Source organism: Populus trichocarpa, chromosome 10, assembly GCF_000002775.5.
Source record: "Populus trichocarpa isolate Nisqually-1 chromosome 10, P.trichocarpa_v4.1, whole genome shotgun sequence".
NCBI classification, from domain to species: domain Eukaryota; kingdom Viridiplantae; phylum Streptophyta; class Magnoliopsida; order Malpighiales; family Salicaceae; genus Populus; species Populus trichocarpa.
Window position 1 is genome coordinate 15,654,204 of NC_037294.2, and position 15,404 is coordinate 15,669,607.

The 15,404-nt window shown below is 32.9% G+C and overlaps 1 protein-coding gene and 1 long non-coding RNA gene across 3 annotated transcripts; one reads left to right on the forward strand and one right to left on the reverse strand.

The window, feature by feature from the left end:
• Positions 1–1,074: 1,074 nt before the first annotated feature.
• LOC7468099 (peptidyl-prolyl cis-trans isomerase CYP21-4-like) lies at positions 1,075–4,620 on the reverse strand. Of its 2 annotated transcripts, none has more exons than XM_024609793.2 (8): positions 4,324–4,620; positions 3,344–3,510; positions 3,176–3,215; positions 2,950–3,003; positions 2,352–2,437; positions 1,839–1,976; positions 1,604–1,751; positions 1,075–1,513 (listed from the first exon to the last, which is right to left on the reverse strand). In XM_024609793.2, exons 2-8 carry the CDS (start codon positions 3,493–3,495, stop codon positions 1,427–1,429), a joined length of 705 nt encoding a protein of 234 aa, XP_024465561.2. In that variant the 5' UTR covers positions 3,496–3,510; positions 4,324–4,620; the 3' UTR covers positions 1,075–1,426. The 2 variants fall into 2 exon arrangements, with proteins under 2 accessions (XP_024465561.2, XP_052312711.1); XM_052456751.1 differs by having other exon boundaries at positions 3,344–3,535; positions 4,324–4,619.
• Positions 4,621–7,638: 3,018 nt separating this feature from the next.
• Positions 7,639–8,789, forward strand: LOC18102608 (uncharacterized). Its single transcript, XR_002984158.2, has 2 exons — positions 7,639–8,034; positions 8,134–8,789. It is a non-coding gene; the product is annotated as an uncharacterized LOC18102608 (long non-coding RNA).
• The last annotated feature ends 6,615 nt before the right edge of the window (positions 8,790–15,404 follow it).

Genomic DNA, 15,404 nt, shown 5'->3' on the forward strand with positions numbered 1-15,404 from the left:
TAGGAGGTTGATGAGCACATTTCCATGTAATTGTTTTTGTAACAAAGAAGATGATAACATGATATTTGAAAATAACTACACTACAAATTTAATTCCCCAAATTTACAAACACATGTTGAGCTGATTCCTAAAAAAAAAAACTACACTACAAATTTATTCTGTATCCCATGCATAATAAAACAATTAATTTACCAAAGTAATTTATAATTTATCTATTTATTTCGAAATTTACTTCAAAAATTAAAGGCTTTCTCAAGCAGTAATAAATACCGGACAACTCAATGCCACATGCTGCGACAGGATCAATTTTTTTTTTGAAAACCTTCTTTAAATTAAACTGTATAAAAATCACAATGTAGTCCGGTTAATTTAATAATTTAAAAAAACTCGAAGAAAAAAACATATTTGATTTTAAAAATATTTTTAAGTTGATATATTTTCTTGAACAAAATATTAAAACAAAAATATATTAGATTAACTCATGTTAAACCGCTAAACTCATCATGAACTCCACTAAGTTTAATAAAAATAATTTTAAATAATTTTTTATTTAATTACATGATAAAAAATAAAGATCATTGCAAAACCATGCACTAACTAAAAATCAAGATATTTTTATGAGAACAGAATAATCCTATAAAAAATAAATCAAAATAAATTATAAAACTTAATTTTAAATAATTATATTTTTTATGGAATCATTTTTTATTTACTAATATAATAAAAAATAAAAACTCAAAAAATCAAGCAACAATTTAATGTCAATAAGTTTTTCTAAGATAGCAAAATATCTATAGAAAATACATAAAAAAAGCATTTTTTTTCAAAACCATTTTAACAATATGATAGACCATTTGTTATTTAATAATATGATAGTAAAACATAAACCAAGCACCAATCTAATATTAAGATATTTTTTTTAACACCCGATAACTGAACCAAAATAAATAACAAATTTCAATTCCAGTAAACCCAATATTAAAATATAGAAATGAAAAAAATTGTGCTATTCAAATAAACAAACCCCCCCCCCCCCCAAAAAAAAAAAAAAAAAAAAAAAAAAAACTAACAAGGTTTACAGTCAGAATGGGAAGAAAAACAGGAAATAAATCAGTACAACCGTTGTTAACAACAAACTATCGGTAACAATAACAGGACCTGGTAAGGGTCGTGGTAGATGTCTCCAATCTAAAAATGGCCCTTTAATCCCCAAAATAAGTCGGGCCAATTTAAACCATTCTACACCCCCCTCACAAAAAAACTAGTAAATTATCAAAAGAGGCCTGCACGGTGAAAGTAGAAACAGAAGTATGTAGAGAAATGGCGTCGCACCCAGAAAACCTTGATAGAAATGTCAAATAATCAGTATCTCAGAGAGCAGCCACAGCACTTGCGAAAACTTTATGCTGAACTCAGTTAATACTGCTCAAATTTCGCGTTTCAGTGTCACGCCAATGATCCCTACTGGAGACTTGGGCCGATAATGTTCATCTGTGTCCACCTCTTCAATTTCCTGATGGAACATTGCAGATAAAAGGTTACTAAAAAATGATGCAGCAAGAAGGCAGAGGAACAAATCACTCGTGAAGAACATGCTTTGTACCTGCACCACATCCTCTCCCTTTATGGCCCGTCCAAACACCAAAAGCTTGTCATTTAGATCTGGAATGGGTGCAGTTGTAATAAATAGCTCAAATTCTGTGTTGTCTCTAGTTTTTGAGGTTCCGATCATAAAAGCTTCGTGCTTTGGGCTGGTTATCACAATTAGAAATTATCATTGCAGGAAACAAAATCCAAATTCCGTAAAATGGTAGACATAAAATCTCAAGCAAGAAAACCTTGTAGCAAGCCTACTGTGAAGCTTTCCTTTAGTGGTCCAATCTTCAGCAGCACCAAGGCCTTGGCCATGCCCTGCTTGAATTACATAATGCTTGATCACGTGATGGAAAGGCATCCCTTTGAAGTACTCTTTTTGACTGCAAAACCAAATTTGAAGATTTAAGAGTAAAACAAAGATAAATGAATATATAATTAAATGGAAACAAGAATGAAAAGAGAAAGAGCATCATCATAACTACATTACCAAACTAATAACTGATCAAATAACTGGTGTTCTGCCATTACACCAAATCATGAAAAAAAAACATTGTAAGTAAAGAGAATGGAATTTCTAAGCAATCTCTCATTTTAAAATAATAATAAAAAAAGCCAAATTCATCCAACACATTCTTGTTATTGCATGCTTAAAAATATCGGTTTAATGAACTATATTTCTGTTCAACGAACTATGTTTCTGTTTAATGGAACCAGTGGATGTAGCTAGAAGAATACCAACATATGTTGTTGCTTACCACAAGTCAAGGAATTTGTCCACTATCATTGGAGAACCATCTTTGTACAGTTCTACTGTTATATAACCTTTTGATGTATTCAGAATCTACAGAGGAATGAAAAATCAAGACTTAAATAACTGCAAGGAATTCCAATCACATTATGGCAACACAAGTACAATTTTATGCAAGTGATACAAACAATTAGTCATAAAGACATTAAGATAGAAGCAGAGATGTTAAGAAGGGCTCAAGAAGAAATAATAAATCAATTGCATCTAAAGGACTTCCTCAATCCTCAATGACAGTCAGAGATACATTCTATGTCTTTAAAATATCCGTTGTCTGTTGTAGTAGTTTATCTTATCATGCTTCATGCAGGAGGAGACTGTCCATCAGGCACACATTACATTTCAAATGCTGCTTGTTATTATAATAGTAGTCTCCATATACCACGTGTTTTCACATGCCCACTCACACTCACACAAAAGTGGCTCTTCCAAATAGATATTTAACCTTTCTTGTCAAATAAATACACTGTGACCAGCACCTCAACCAACATCTGCTACAATCAACTATCACAGAATAAAAATTGCAGCAAGATAACGCAACAACTTACAGCATAACCAGGGAGATCATACTTCTTTGAATCTGCAAATGAATTGGCAGTGTCCTGAATAACATAAAATGGTATCAGCTTTGAATAGGATGGATTTACTTCAATAAAAAGAAAAATTATGATTGTATCAACCACAGAACCCCTGAATTGCTAGATGACAAAGAAACTACCTGACGACCTTTTTTTAAAAAAAAAAACAAGAAGAAAAAAAAATCCTATTACATACCTCAAAAGTCGATAGACCACTTATTGGTTGGTTCCTTGACCTGCAAATAACATGTTAAATCAAAAGAATAATTTCTTAACAAGATCCATAAGTAGATTCTCCTGAGAAAACTGATGACAATGATCCAGAAAACAACAGGTGCCACTGAGAAAGGAAGGGACAGCAAACCTTTGTGACCAATGCTTATATGTTGCAACTACGGACAATACAATCACCACAACAACTAAGTTACAGAGAAATATAGTAGTGGCACTGATTCGAGCTGGCCCCTTCTTCCTTTTGCTCTGATTTAGCAATGCCTGAGGTTTTATCCTTGCCATGAAGTGTAACTTTGACTATATTTTTACAGACAAAAAAAGCCTGTAAATTGCAAGGACACTCAATACTGGGCCAGGGAAAAAATAAATCAAATCTATAGAATCTTAAAAAATGAAAACTAGTGCACCACTAATTCCAGTCAAATACTTTAATCCCGGTCCTAAAATAAAACTAGGTAGTGAGCAGCATCTGTAACCTGCCTCTGCATAACATGCAAGCATCTATAACACCACTTTCTTTCTCATCATTATTAGATCAAGTATATCAACTTGCATTTACAACCCTTAAAAAATTACTTCAATGTCAAGAACAAGTAATTCTATCAATCAAACCCGAATGTAAAATTACTGAAAAGGTAGCTTTACTATATACCTTGTATAAGTTTTCGTGTTTACCTAAAATCTATCTTCACTCTACCAACATATTCAGTTAAATAAACACCCTTTAAAATAACAGTCAACTTCAATCCATTCCAGGGAAAGCAAATTCCAATATCTGAAAATCGAAGTCAAGGTGCAATTACCGAATTCAACATCCAATAGAAAATCCGTGTGTAATTCTTGCTTTGTAATCTCAATTAATCAGATTAAACCATTTTATTTTCTGCAAGTCAACTAAATGCAGAACAACAAAATTAGAAACAGCAAATCCCTCTCAAACTATCGAAAATAGGATTTCTCAGCTCAATAAAAGAGAATTAAAAGGCTACACGTTCAATTCCGATCCAAAATTTCTCTAAAAGGTTGGGAACCCTAACATTTCATGGACCATCAAAGCATAAAAGTAATAATCACGCAGTACATAAAGAGTGAAAATTAACGAGACCGTACCTGACTTCGATAGAATTGGCAAGTTTAAAGCGTGCCACAGCCGGTGACGTTAATAACTTTTCTACTACTTGAAGAAGGAGATGATCGGAAACCTGAGAGTCCGTTGGGATTGATTAGCGAGAGATTAGATGATGGTGATTAGTTGGTTAAGTTTCCGGGTGGTGTGGGTTCCACGTCGAAGATTCAATTTCAAAAACTGACCGTAAGCGAAACGGACGGTTTTGATGAAATCGAGGTGGAGGACGATACACGCTTACGCTTCAGTCATGATGACATGGTTATAATTTGGATATCACTTGGACCTAGCCTACAGTACAGTACAGTACGGGTTTGGGTTTGTATACTTTCTGGCCTAACTTTAAAATAAGCCTCAGATTTTTACCCTTTCTTATGGGTTATCAAAAAAAAAAAAAACAATTATAACAATAATCTTTGGTTGCTAAAGTTATATTCATTTGTATACTATTTGTTTTTGCGTGTTTTTCAAAGAAAATTAGATTTTTTTTAAATTATTTTTTTATATTTAGATTGTTTTGATTTTAAAAAAATATATATTATTTTAATATATTTAAAAATAAAAAATATCTATCAACATCTTTTACATAATCTACCGTAACTAATAAAAAAAAATCATCCTCCAAACCTTCATAAAAAAATCTTTCTTCTCCTAGTTCAAACCCTCTCTGTAAACTACTGCTTCTCTCTAACAATTTCAATATTTAATATTTTCATTATTCTTCAAAGCCCGAAAACTTCTTGCAGTTGATTCAAGTCTTGCAATAACAACCTGAGAGGGCAGGTTCTGAGTGGTTTGGTATTCTCATTCTTTAAACAAGGTCAGGGGTTCGACCCTTCCTTGTGTATAGAAAACCTCTTTTGGGGAGTACTTTACCTCTTTGTGGGCCGACCCAGTACGAGCATGGATTAGTCTGGACCAGCGTACAGGACACCGCGTGGTTTATATTAAAAAAAAAAGAAAAAAAAAATCTTGCAATAACAACAATCTCTAGCTTTACCGTTCTCGAATTTGACAGTGAGCTCTAATGAATTTTATATCGATGATTCGCTTCTCTCGTCGTCATTAATTACCGCGTTCAAAACTTGCTTCCGAATTGAATTTATAATTAATCACCTCACTTGATATAACCGAGATCTACAACTGTTTTCCAATTCAAGCGGTAATATTCTGATAAAATCTAAATTTATTCATGACATTTCTTTATGTATTAGATATTAAAATACAAACTAAGAATTAAGAATCACCAACAGTAAGATTTCGACCTGTCTATCACTTGGGATTAGGGAATGGAATGGAGAATGAACGAGGATGGGAAAGACAGAGGAAGAAGAGGCGCGATTGCACCAAGCCAGTGCAATTAACTATGTGCGAATACAGATTCTGGATTGCAGTAGAAGCCAAGGCAACATGGTCCCATTTATATATTTCAATCGTTACTGATTGAATCTGGATAAACTGCACAGAAAATTGGCAGCAACCATGGAACGCTGGTCAGATCAATACCCCCACACTCCTCGAGAGAGATGGGATCGGAGTCTTTTTCTTGTAAAGAAAAAAAAATTTATATGTTCATCTGATCCGGCTCTCAGTCTCCAGCTACGGATTATAAGTGCCCCACTTGTTTGTGGACCTCTCTGCACTCTCTGCAAAAAGGTGCAGAGAATTGGACAATAAGTTGTTTGTGGGCCCATTTGCATAGTGGCGGGAAATGGACCTGCTTTGTTAATGGGTTTCTGATACTCTCTGGCCTCAAATGCACAGTGTTGTTGATAGATAATCCATCCATGTTTTTCTCGTAATTAGCAAAAAACTTTATAACATTTCTAATAATAATTTTGATGACTAAGATAGAAGCATAGTTTTAGATTCCCAGCGCAAATAATCTATATCTAGTTTATTTAGCGTAGATAGTACTAAAAAAACAGGTAAAAAAATAGTTCTTCTAGTAGATTTTCATTTAAATTAAAGTTAGGTCTCGTTTGTTTGCTGGAAAGTAGTTTTTTTTTGAAAAATAAATTCCAGGAAAGTGAATTATTTTCTGATGTTTGGTAGTGTAATGGAAAATAAGTTGGAAAATATTTTCCAGTGTTTAGTTATATCATGGAAAATGAGCTGGAAAATAATTTATTGATATTTTATTTTTCTCAGGTTTATTAAAATAACGAGGAACAAATCTTACAAATTAAAAAGTTGAATGAGAATGAAATTGAAAAAAAAATATAATTTCATAAATTATCTCAAATAAAATAAATAATAATCAAAATAATAAAGATCAAATCTAAAAAATAAAAAAAATAAAAGATGAAGAAATTAAAATAATAATAATTAACATTTCATAAATTATTTCAAAAAAAAAAGTAACAACCAAAAGAATGAGGACCAAATTTGATAGATAAAAAATTTCAATAAAAAAATGATAGGGGAAAAAAAAATAACAATTATAAAAATGAGGACCAAAGTTAATATAAAAATTAAATTTTAAGAGATGAAATTGAAAAATAAATATTCAAAACAAAATATATATAGCAATCAAAAGTTTGATGATCAAATTTGATATAATCAACTAATAATATGACATTTCTAAATTTTTCACAACTTCCGGAAAATGTTTTCCGTTGACCAACTTTCATATTATCAAACAAACATAGGAAAGTGATTTCCCGGAAACTGAATTCCGGAAAACAAACATAGCCTTAGTATTTATTTAATTTTACTTTTTTATTAACGTGGGTGTCTAGGTCAGCTTGGGTGCACCTCGACTAATCCCACGGGTCCTGAAGTTAATGACCATATAAGCCTCCAGTGGTCATTATATTAGCAACCACAAGGCTTGAATCTAGACCACAGGGGGAGTAAACCCCTTAATTTCAAACTCTTACCATTTGACCACCTACTAAATGATTTTATTTATTTATTTATTTTATTATAAAGGAGAGGAGAAAACATAGAGCTATATACTTTCTAAGGTTAGTATTTATTATATAAATATCACGTAACTCACAAATTTACACTGGAATCCGGTGCGCATTTAAAGTTATTTAATGTCACATGATAGCTAGGTTATAAATACTAATTTTAATATGGATCGAAAAATAACATAACTTATAAAATGACCAATTTTTTTCATTAGTTTTCCTCAGAAACTATCTGCATTCAATGAATTAAATAGATAAAAACTATTTACGCTTTGATCATTTAATAGCTTAGGACCACACACATCATTTTCTTTAACTAGGCCAACATTTCCCTGATGTTTAAAAATGCAGATGAAAACATTGAGAAGATGTAGACTGGTTTTAATTTTAGATTATTTCGTCTCGAGAAAAAAAAAATGGTGAATGTTTGTGTTTATTAACAGAAATTCCAAGTAGTTGTCAATAATCCCATAAATAGGGACCAAGCACACAAGAGCTGAGGATGAGGACAGAGGTGCATCGTGCTGGTAATTTTCCACCACAAAGAGGGATGAATCCGTTATAAGCCAACCAAAATCCCACGACCCCACCACACCCTCTCACTTCTCAGCTACAGTATCCACACAGTGAAAAGAAAACGAGTCAGTGAGAGAGAGTCCGAGCGTCAGCGATCAGAAAATTCCGAGGCGAAAGAAAACACTTTCACTTGAAGACCACGCCTTCTTCCTCGAAGATCCTTTCAATGATGATGCTTTAACCGCCGCCCAGATTAATCAGGTATCACTTATCACGATCCTTCCATTTTCTCTCCACTTCTCACCAACCAAACAAAACCTTATTTATCTTCCTAATTATTTTTCTTTTATTTTTGCGCAGATTATTCTGATGCATGGATTCAGAAGAACACACAAGCGCTCCAAGGCACGTGATTTAACCTCTATTTTCTTAATTTTTAATTTTTAGAGCAACACAGCGATCGACACTGGAAGACAATTTCTTACCGTACGATGACGCATCACTCTCGCTCGGTGAAGCGAAACAAGACTTGGAATCTATGAAATGGCAGGAGTGTTCAGACCAATCTATCGAGACCGTGCTTTTCAATCACAAAACTAATGATGAAGTCAAATCCAACGGTCATGACGATGCTTTGAAGAGTTTTGTGCGGTCGTCGCAAGAAGGGGAGAAGATCTAGGAGGATGAGAGGTGTGAGTAGCATTGTGGATGATAGTGGTGCGATGCATGGGCGTCCTGGTGGCGGTACTGACGTGGCTATTGGCTGTGTAAATCAGTGGGGTCCGTCTTTGTATGTGGATACGGACGCTGGGAGTTCTGATTCGTGTGGGCGAGAGCTAGTTGTCAATGTAAGTAAAAACTGAAAAAGATTGATGATTTGCATGATTAGAGTAGCGTTACCATATCATGGTCCCATAGGATTGGAGGGTTAGAGAGTAGCTGGTTGGTTGGTCTTTGTATCCTGGTCTCATTTTCATTTTTCGCGTTTGCTCCTATTCCAGAAACTTAACATAAAATGAGTACCGTATTAATTTTTTTTTTAAAAAAAAAACTAAAACGGGCGGGTGATTTTCATTAGTTTAAAATACTGTACATACTCTCAAAGTGCATACTGTTGATTACAACCGATATTTTTCATTTTGATTTCCAAACTTTTTTTTCTATCGATTGAGTCCTTCAATTGCAAAATCATTGTTTTTTGTTTGTTGAACAGGAGCAAAATTTTAAAGGAAGAAGACCGGGTTGAAAAGGCATTAAAAATAAGTGGCGTGTTCAAAGTTGGTATGAGAAGTTCAATTTGATCCTCTAATTTTTAAAATTATACCCTTTCCATCCCTTAATTTTTTTTCAAATTTAATTTTAGTACAAAAAATTATTATTATTATCTTTTAATCTCTAATTTGTGAGAGAAGAGGGGGAGTATCACTGGATATATTATTTTAATGTAGAGAGAGTTATCATTTTTGCCGAACTATAAAAATGATTGATCTTAGTGTTTTTAAGTTTCATTTGATAAAAGAAGTACGATAACGGTTATTTTAAACTTTAATATTGTCTAAAAAGTAAATCTAAGAAGAGGAATGACTTCTTTTCTATCTTAATAGGCAAGTCATCTAATTATTTTTTTCAAAAAAAAAAAAAGAGGTGAGCAATAGGTTGTCCGCTCTTTAAAAAGACTAAAGAATATATGTCAAACCAAAGCACGCAAGCCTTGGCTTTGAAATCACTCCTAGATGGGCGAGTATGAGTTTTTTATGTGTCTTTTTTTTTATGAGTTTAGCCATAACATTTAATTGTTTTTTTTTATTGTTTAATGTATTTTTTATCTCTTGATTTCATCCTTTTTATTATCAATGGTGTAATTTTTTTTTAAGTTAAAAAAATACAATTTTATCATTTGTTATCATTTAGTTTTTTTAAAAAATCTTGTATGCTTTTGCTATCTTAGTCTCACTTGTCCTGGTAAAGATTAAATTCAAAAAGTCTTTTCCACGGTAGAAAGCACTTTGCACATCCAAATAAAACATTACGAACAACTATAGTGTTTTTTATATTATTGCACAAATCTCGAGACAACGAATGACATAAAAAAAAGAAAATATCATCAAAATCAAGTTAGGAGTTTGACATTGACAAGTGCCGCCTTGGTATAAAGAGCTTAACAAGACAATTTCATCGACATTAAAAAAGACCACCATCGAGTCTTGAAAGAGACCGCACTTGTTGTACTAACCTTGATTGCCTCTTGACACGCTAGTTCTTGAAACACACATGTGTGCGTGCGCGTGCGCGTGTTGCTTCCATTTCCTTTACACCAATTGAATTTAATGACAAAATTAAGTTTTTATTTTATTTTATTTTATCCTTAATTTTTCATGTCATTTAATCTAGTCTTGAATTTCATCCAACTTGTAGCTAAAAAAGAATCAATTAAGGCCTAGCTAGAAAGAGAATAAGGGATAGGACAACAAAGAGACTCGTTGCCCAAATGAATCACCTTGTTGGGATCATGTTCATGACCCGAGTTGTTAATTTGATGGCTTAACCCAATTTTGATCGTGGTTGATACAATATAATATATTTTTTAAATTTTATCTTTAATTTTTTTATAACTTTTCAATGTAGTTCTAGACTTAATCCAACCTGAGCTCAATCAAAACTCATTCAAACCCTAACTAGAAAGAGAACAGGGGAGGAAAAAAGATTATCCAACCAAGTTAACTTATTGTTGTTGTGTCTATTACCGGGATCATAAAATCTCATGTGTTAACTAAGGTCAGTACAATATATCCTTGCCTTTTCATTTCACTTTTCATTGTTCTTTCTTGATTTAATCACTTGATAGTCCATTGTGTGGCATTTAGGCTAGGGTTAAATTAAAATAAATTTGAAGGAATGAAATTAAAAAGAATAAAAAAAATGTAAAAAATATATATAGTAATTAAAAAATCAACGATTAATTTTCTATAATTTTTTTTAAAATATATTTTTTTTAAAATATATTTTATTCAAAATAATATTAAAAAATTTCTAGTTATTTTTTTAGTTGTAAAGTATTGTTTTAAATGATAATACAAAAGTTTAGAAAATAATTTTTAAAAAACCTTTTTTTTTATGAAACAAACTAATCTGCGGTCCTTGAATGAGTTCTTCGTTGGTACCTCGAAGTAATATAGGATCATATACCGAGAGAGGTTATGATCCACGTTAAATTTATAACCACTGAACTCGCTTTTTCCATGGTGTTTGATTCCGAGAGGAAAGGACGAACAATTCGAACATAAATTCCTACTGATATCCCCGGCTGAACCACAATTCGGTATATCATGAGCAGCTAGCAAAGTGTGTTATGATAAAGTTTCGTCCGTGGATTCTCAAATTCAGTGGCGGTGAGATTGTTTCTCACAAAATCTTTTTTCTTTCTTCTCGTTTCTCTCCCTGCCTAAATCTTGGATCAAGAAAAAGAAGAATCTCGAAGTGTTGATTTAGATGCCCTTCTCGCTATTATCTTAAACTCGAATTTAAATGGAGAACGCATACACCGAACAAAGAAAAAAGTCCGGTTAATGCCGGAGATGAAACAGAAAGAACTTTTAAAAACCGACGGAGAATATATATATATAAAAAAACTAATTAAAAAAGAAAAAAAAAACGAAGGCACCCTATGTCCACACGTGTCTTGGACATATATGTTTAACAATTTTGTTTCTATTGCTTAGGTGGCCTGCACAAGACCATACGAAGCCCAGACCACTTTTAACTCTCTCTCTGTTTTTTTTTTTAGTCTTTCGGTCTGTGATGATAACAAGGGGGCCTCTCTCCAGGCGCAAAAATCGTCCTTGTCTAATAAAAAGGCGCGCCTCGCTTGTTTTCTTCCTTCTTGGAGATGGCCATAAGAAACTAACTCACGACACCAATCAATTGAGTTGTATGAATTTCAAAATATATGTACTAAATGGATATGAATTTATTTTCAAGAAATAGGACACGTGTTGGAACTATAGTGAGCTGGAATTCCTGCTGTATCCATGCGTCCAAGACGTCAGTGTTGGGACAAAAAAGACCAGTACGTGTCATATACATCTTTTGCATAGCTCTCTCTCTTTTTTTTTGAGCTGGATATCAAACAGTGCTGCCTTTGTATTCCTTCTTATCCCCACGTACCACCTCGCTAAAACTTGCTGGTAACTCGCCAGGGAGAGTGAAAAACGAGGACAACACACATTTTACTCCTGCCCTTGCCCTTTTCACAGAACTATCAGGTGTCCATGTTTGCTACACAGGGCACGAAGACGAAAAAATCAAGATTTTAATTAGATTGTGCAAGTAAAGGGAAAAAAAATAAAATGAAAGCGTGCATGTTGGGATCTGGGGAATTTGTTATTAATTCTGCATGATTTAGGATATGTATATATTAATATATAGAATCCTAAAATCATCGTATTAATTGTATTATCCAGAAAAACAAATTACTATGTGTTAACGGTTTCTTCTCCACGACGACGTTTCAATCCACAATCAAACTTCAAGTTTAAAGAAAGCCAAAGCGTGTTTAATCGTGTTGATAGGTTCAGTGTTTACAGTTTTAAAATTTATTTTTATAATGAAGTTTACATGCAATTATTTATTGACATTATAATAATTAGGATTTATTAAACCATCCTATTGAAAAAAAAGGATCTGTCACGGTTTCCAATCATCGACCATGCTAGTGTCGAATAAATCTGAGATAACAAATTCATTGAAGGTTCAAGTAAAATATAAAAAAAATATCCTAAAATATGCGTAGAGGTAGGACTCTGATTGACAAGTATTTTTGATGTCTTTCCACACTACGATTCACCTGAAATTTTAACTCAAGATAGAAAAACATGTAAGGCGATTCCACATAAAATTTTAGTTTGATTTAACGGTTGGATTGAAAATTACAACTATTACCGTAAACCTGGATAATTACACATTTTATATCAAATTAAATTATTAATTTTTTTTTAAAAAAATACATATCAATTATACATATAAAAAAAGTCTACATAGAAAAAAAAAATCGAAAAAAACACGACGTCCTAGACTAGCTAGTTATGCATCCCGACTCCCCTTTTATGGGGGGCTTTTTTTGTTTTTCCTGTTGGCATATGCTAAAACATTAATTGATAAAAGTTCAGAGTCATAGTATAAATTATATTTATACGTCTCTTCTCCATCACTCGTTTTCCTGACTTGCATATCTCAAGTGTTTTTGACAGAACATTCAGGTCTCTGAGACGTGGGGCATGTACTTGACCATCCCTCACCTCTTTTTTTTCCTTCCTTCGTCTCCTCTCACATTATCTTTCCTAAAATATTAATTACACATTACATAATGTCACTGAAAAAGGAGTGGTACGGATAAATTGTAATCTCATAGATAAAGATTCAGAAATAATAGAATTGTAATATTTAAACTTAGTTTCTAAGACTATAATATCATATTATATAATTATTTAATTTAGCTTAGAAATTTGAAATATTAAATAGTGTTTTAAAATAATTTTATATAACTCTATTGTATAAAGTGAAACATTTAATCATAATGTTTTTAAGAATAATATAGTGTAGTTCATTGTTTTATGGGCTCACGTGAATTAAAACTAAAATAGATTATGTAAACAACACACGCGTATAATTAAACACGTCACATTGTCAAATTACAATATTTTTTTTACCATTTAAACAGAGCTAGACAAAAAAAAAAATGATGTAATTTGATGGTAAAATATTTTTACCTGAAATTGGGCACGAGGTTGCTCAAAATCTAAAAGAAATTGCTCATTTGGAGTGGGAAGCTCTCTGCCGAGAGCAAGAACACGTTTTCCGGTCTTGTTCTTGAAATAAAAGTAATTTTAAATAAGTAATAATAATAAGAGAATAATCCTTGAATAAAATATAAATTTAAAAATCATAGCGGCTCATGAAACTGAACCATCAGGTTCTTAGAGGCTGCTTCGCCGTCAAACGAGAATTAAAAAGTATTCATGATTGATGGGATTGAGCAGAGTACTGAAAGAGATTATCTATGCCCAAATAGATACTGAAGAGATCGATAATGATAGCTCGAGCTCGGCGGAATTGGTAATCACATGGGGAGACATCAACTACTGCTACTGGTGTCGTTGTTGCTAGTGGTGTCGTTGTTGTTACCGCCATAGCCACTACTAATCTTTGGTTTCGGTACATTTTATCATGCGCAGAGTGAGACGACTATGAGCGGGAGAGAATGAATCCTAAGCTCTCTCTCTCTCTCTAGTTTATCCTTTCGGGTTTTTTTTTCCAGCCCCGACCCGAATATTAACTGGGTCTGTATGATTATTCCTATCCCTCTAATCATATGGATTCTTTAAACGAGCTAGAAAGTTACAAGACAAAAAACCAATCATAGAAGCGAGACTACTTTGCAACAACAGCTGGGATCTGAATGAAGTAGCAAATCAGGGGGTCTGCAAAGACTTCATAAGTATGCCCTGAATGATTGATACATATTCCTTTCATGGCCTACCTGTTTCACATGGTTTTCTATTTGAATTTCTTAGGCTTTTTGGTGTTTGCTCCATCAATCAGTGTGGCAGCAGAGAATAAAACAGCAAAAACAACAAAATGAATAATAACAAATGAATACCACAATGCGCACATCATTGGTGGCACTGCCACTAAACCTAGCGTCCAGGAAAGAAGAAGCTTTCTTATGTGTTTTCACACTCTTGACAGAACACCGCTTACCGAAAAGTATAATAAATTAATGATTCTATGCCCAGGAAGATTTATCCTGTTTTCATTTTTCTATACCGGGTTTAATTTAACGAAACAAATTGTTTCTATAGCTATTTTTTGACACTGTCACAACTAATATATTTATGAGAATCGTTTCCAGATCTTCTCGCAATTCATGGAAGCTAACCTATGACACGACCTCCCTTCTTAGTTCTTACTATTTAAACCAGGCCTTTAAAATAAGTTAATGTTATTTAAAAGAACGTGATCTGATTTATTAACTAGAGATAAATATATAGCTATAATTCTACTTGCAAACGTCGAGGAAGTGGGTATACAACAAACCTGCCACAGCATCATAAGAAGAAAAAAAGAGAGAAAATCCTCCCAACAGACGTTCCACTGAGCTTGTAGTTTATCTATAATTTTTTGTGAGATAAAAGAGATGCGGACTCCAGTTGAACTTATAACAACAGGTTGCTAATATTAATCATAACGATCAAACTATTGTAATTAAGATTTAAATAACCGAGAGGCCTGTGAGCAAAGAAAAAATAATGCATATATGGATTGCCAACACCTATTTAAAACTTCATTACAATATTCTGTCTTTGTAATTATTAACAATTTGTATTATAAGTGGGACTCCAACTTGAGTCCCAATCTCTCTTATTTTACAAAACCATCGACAAATTACTTGGACAAAACTTTAAAAGGGCCCTGCATGCTTTTGAGCAGCAGCAAAAGCAAGACTATCATATATATATATATATATATATAAAGTGTAGGGTAATGCAATTATTCCCTTGTACCACATAACAACAACTCAAATATCAGAAGTCTTTTCATAAAGACATCTGCTGTCTATCTTTTGAGTTTCATAC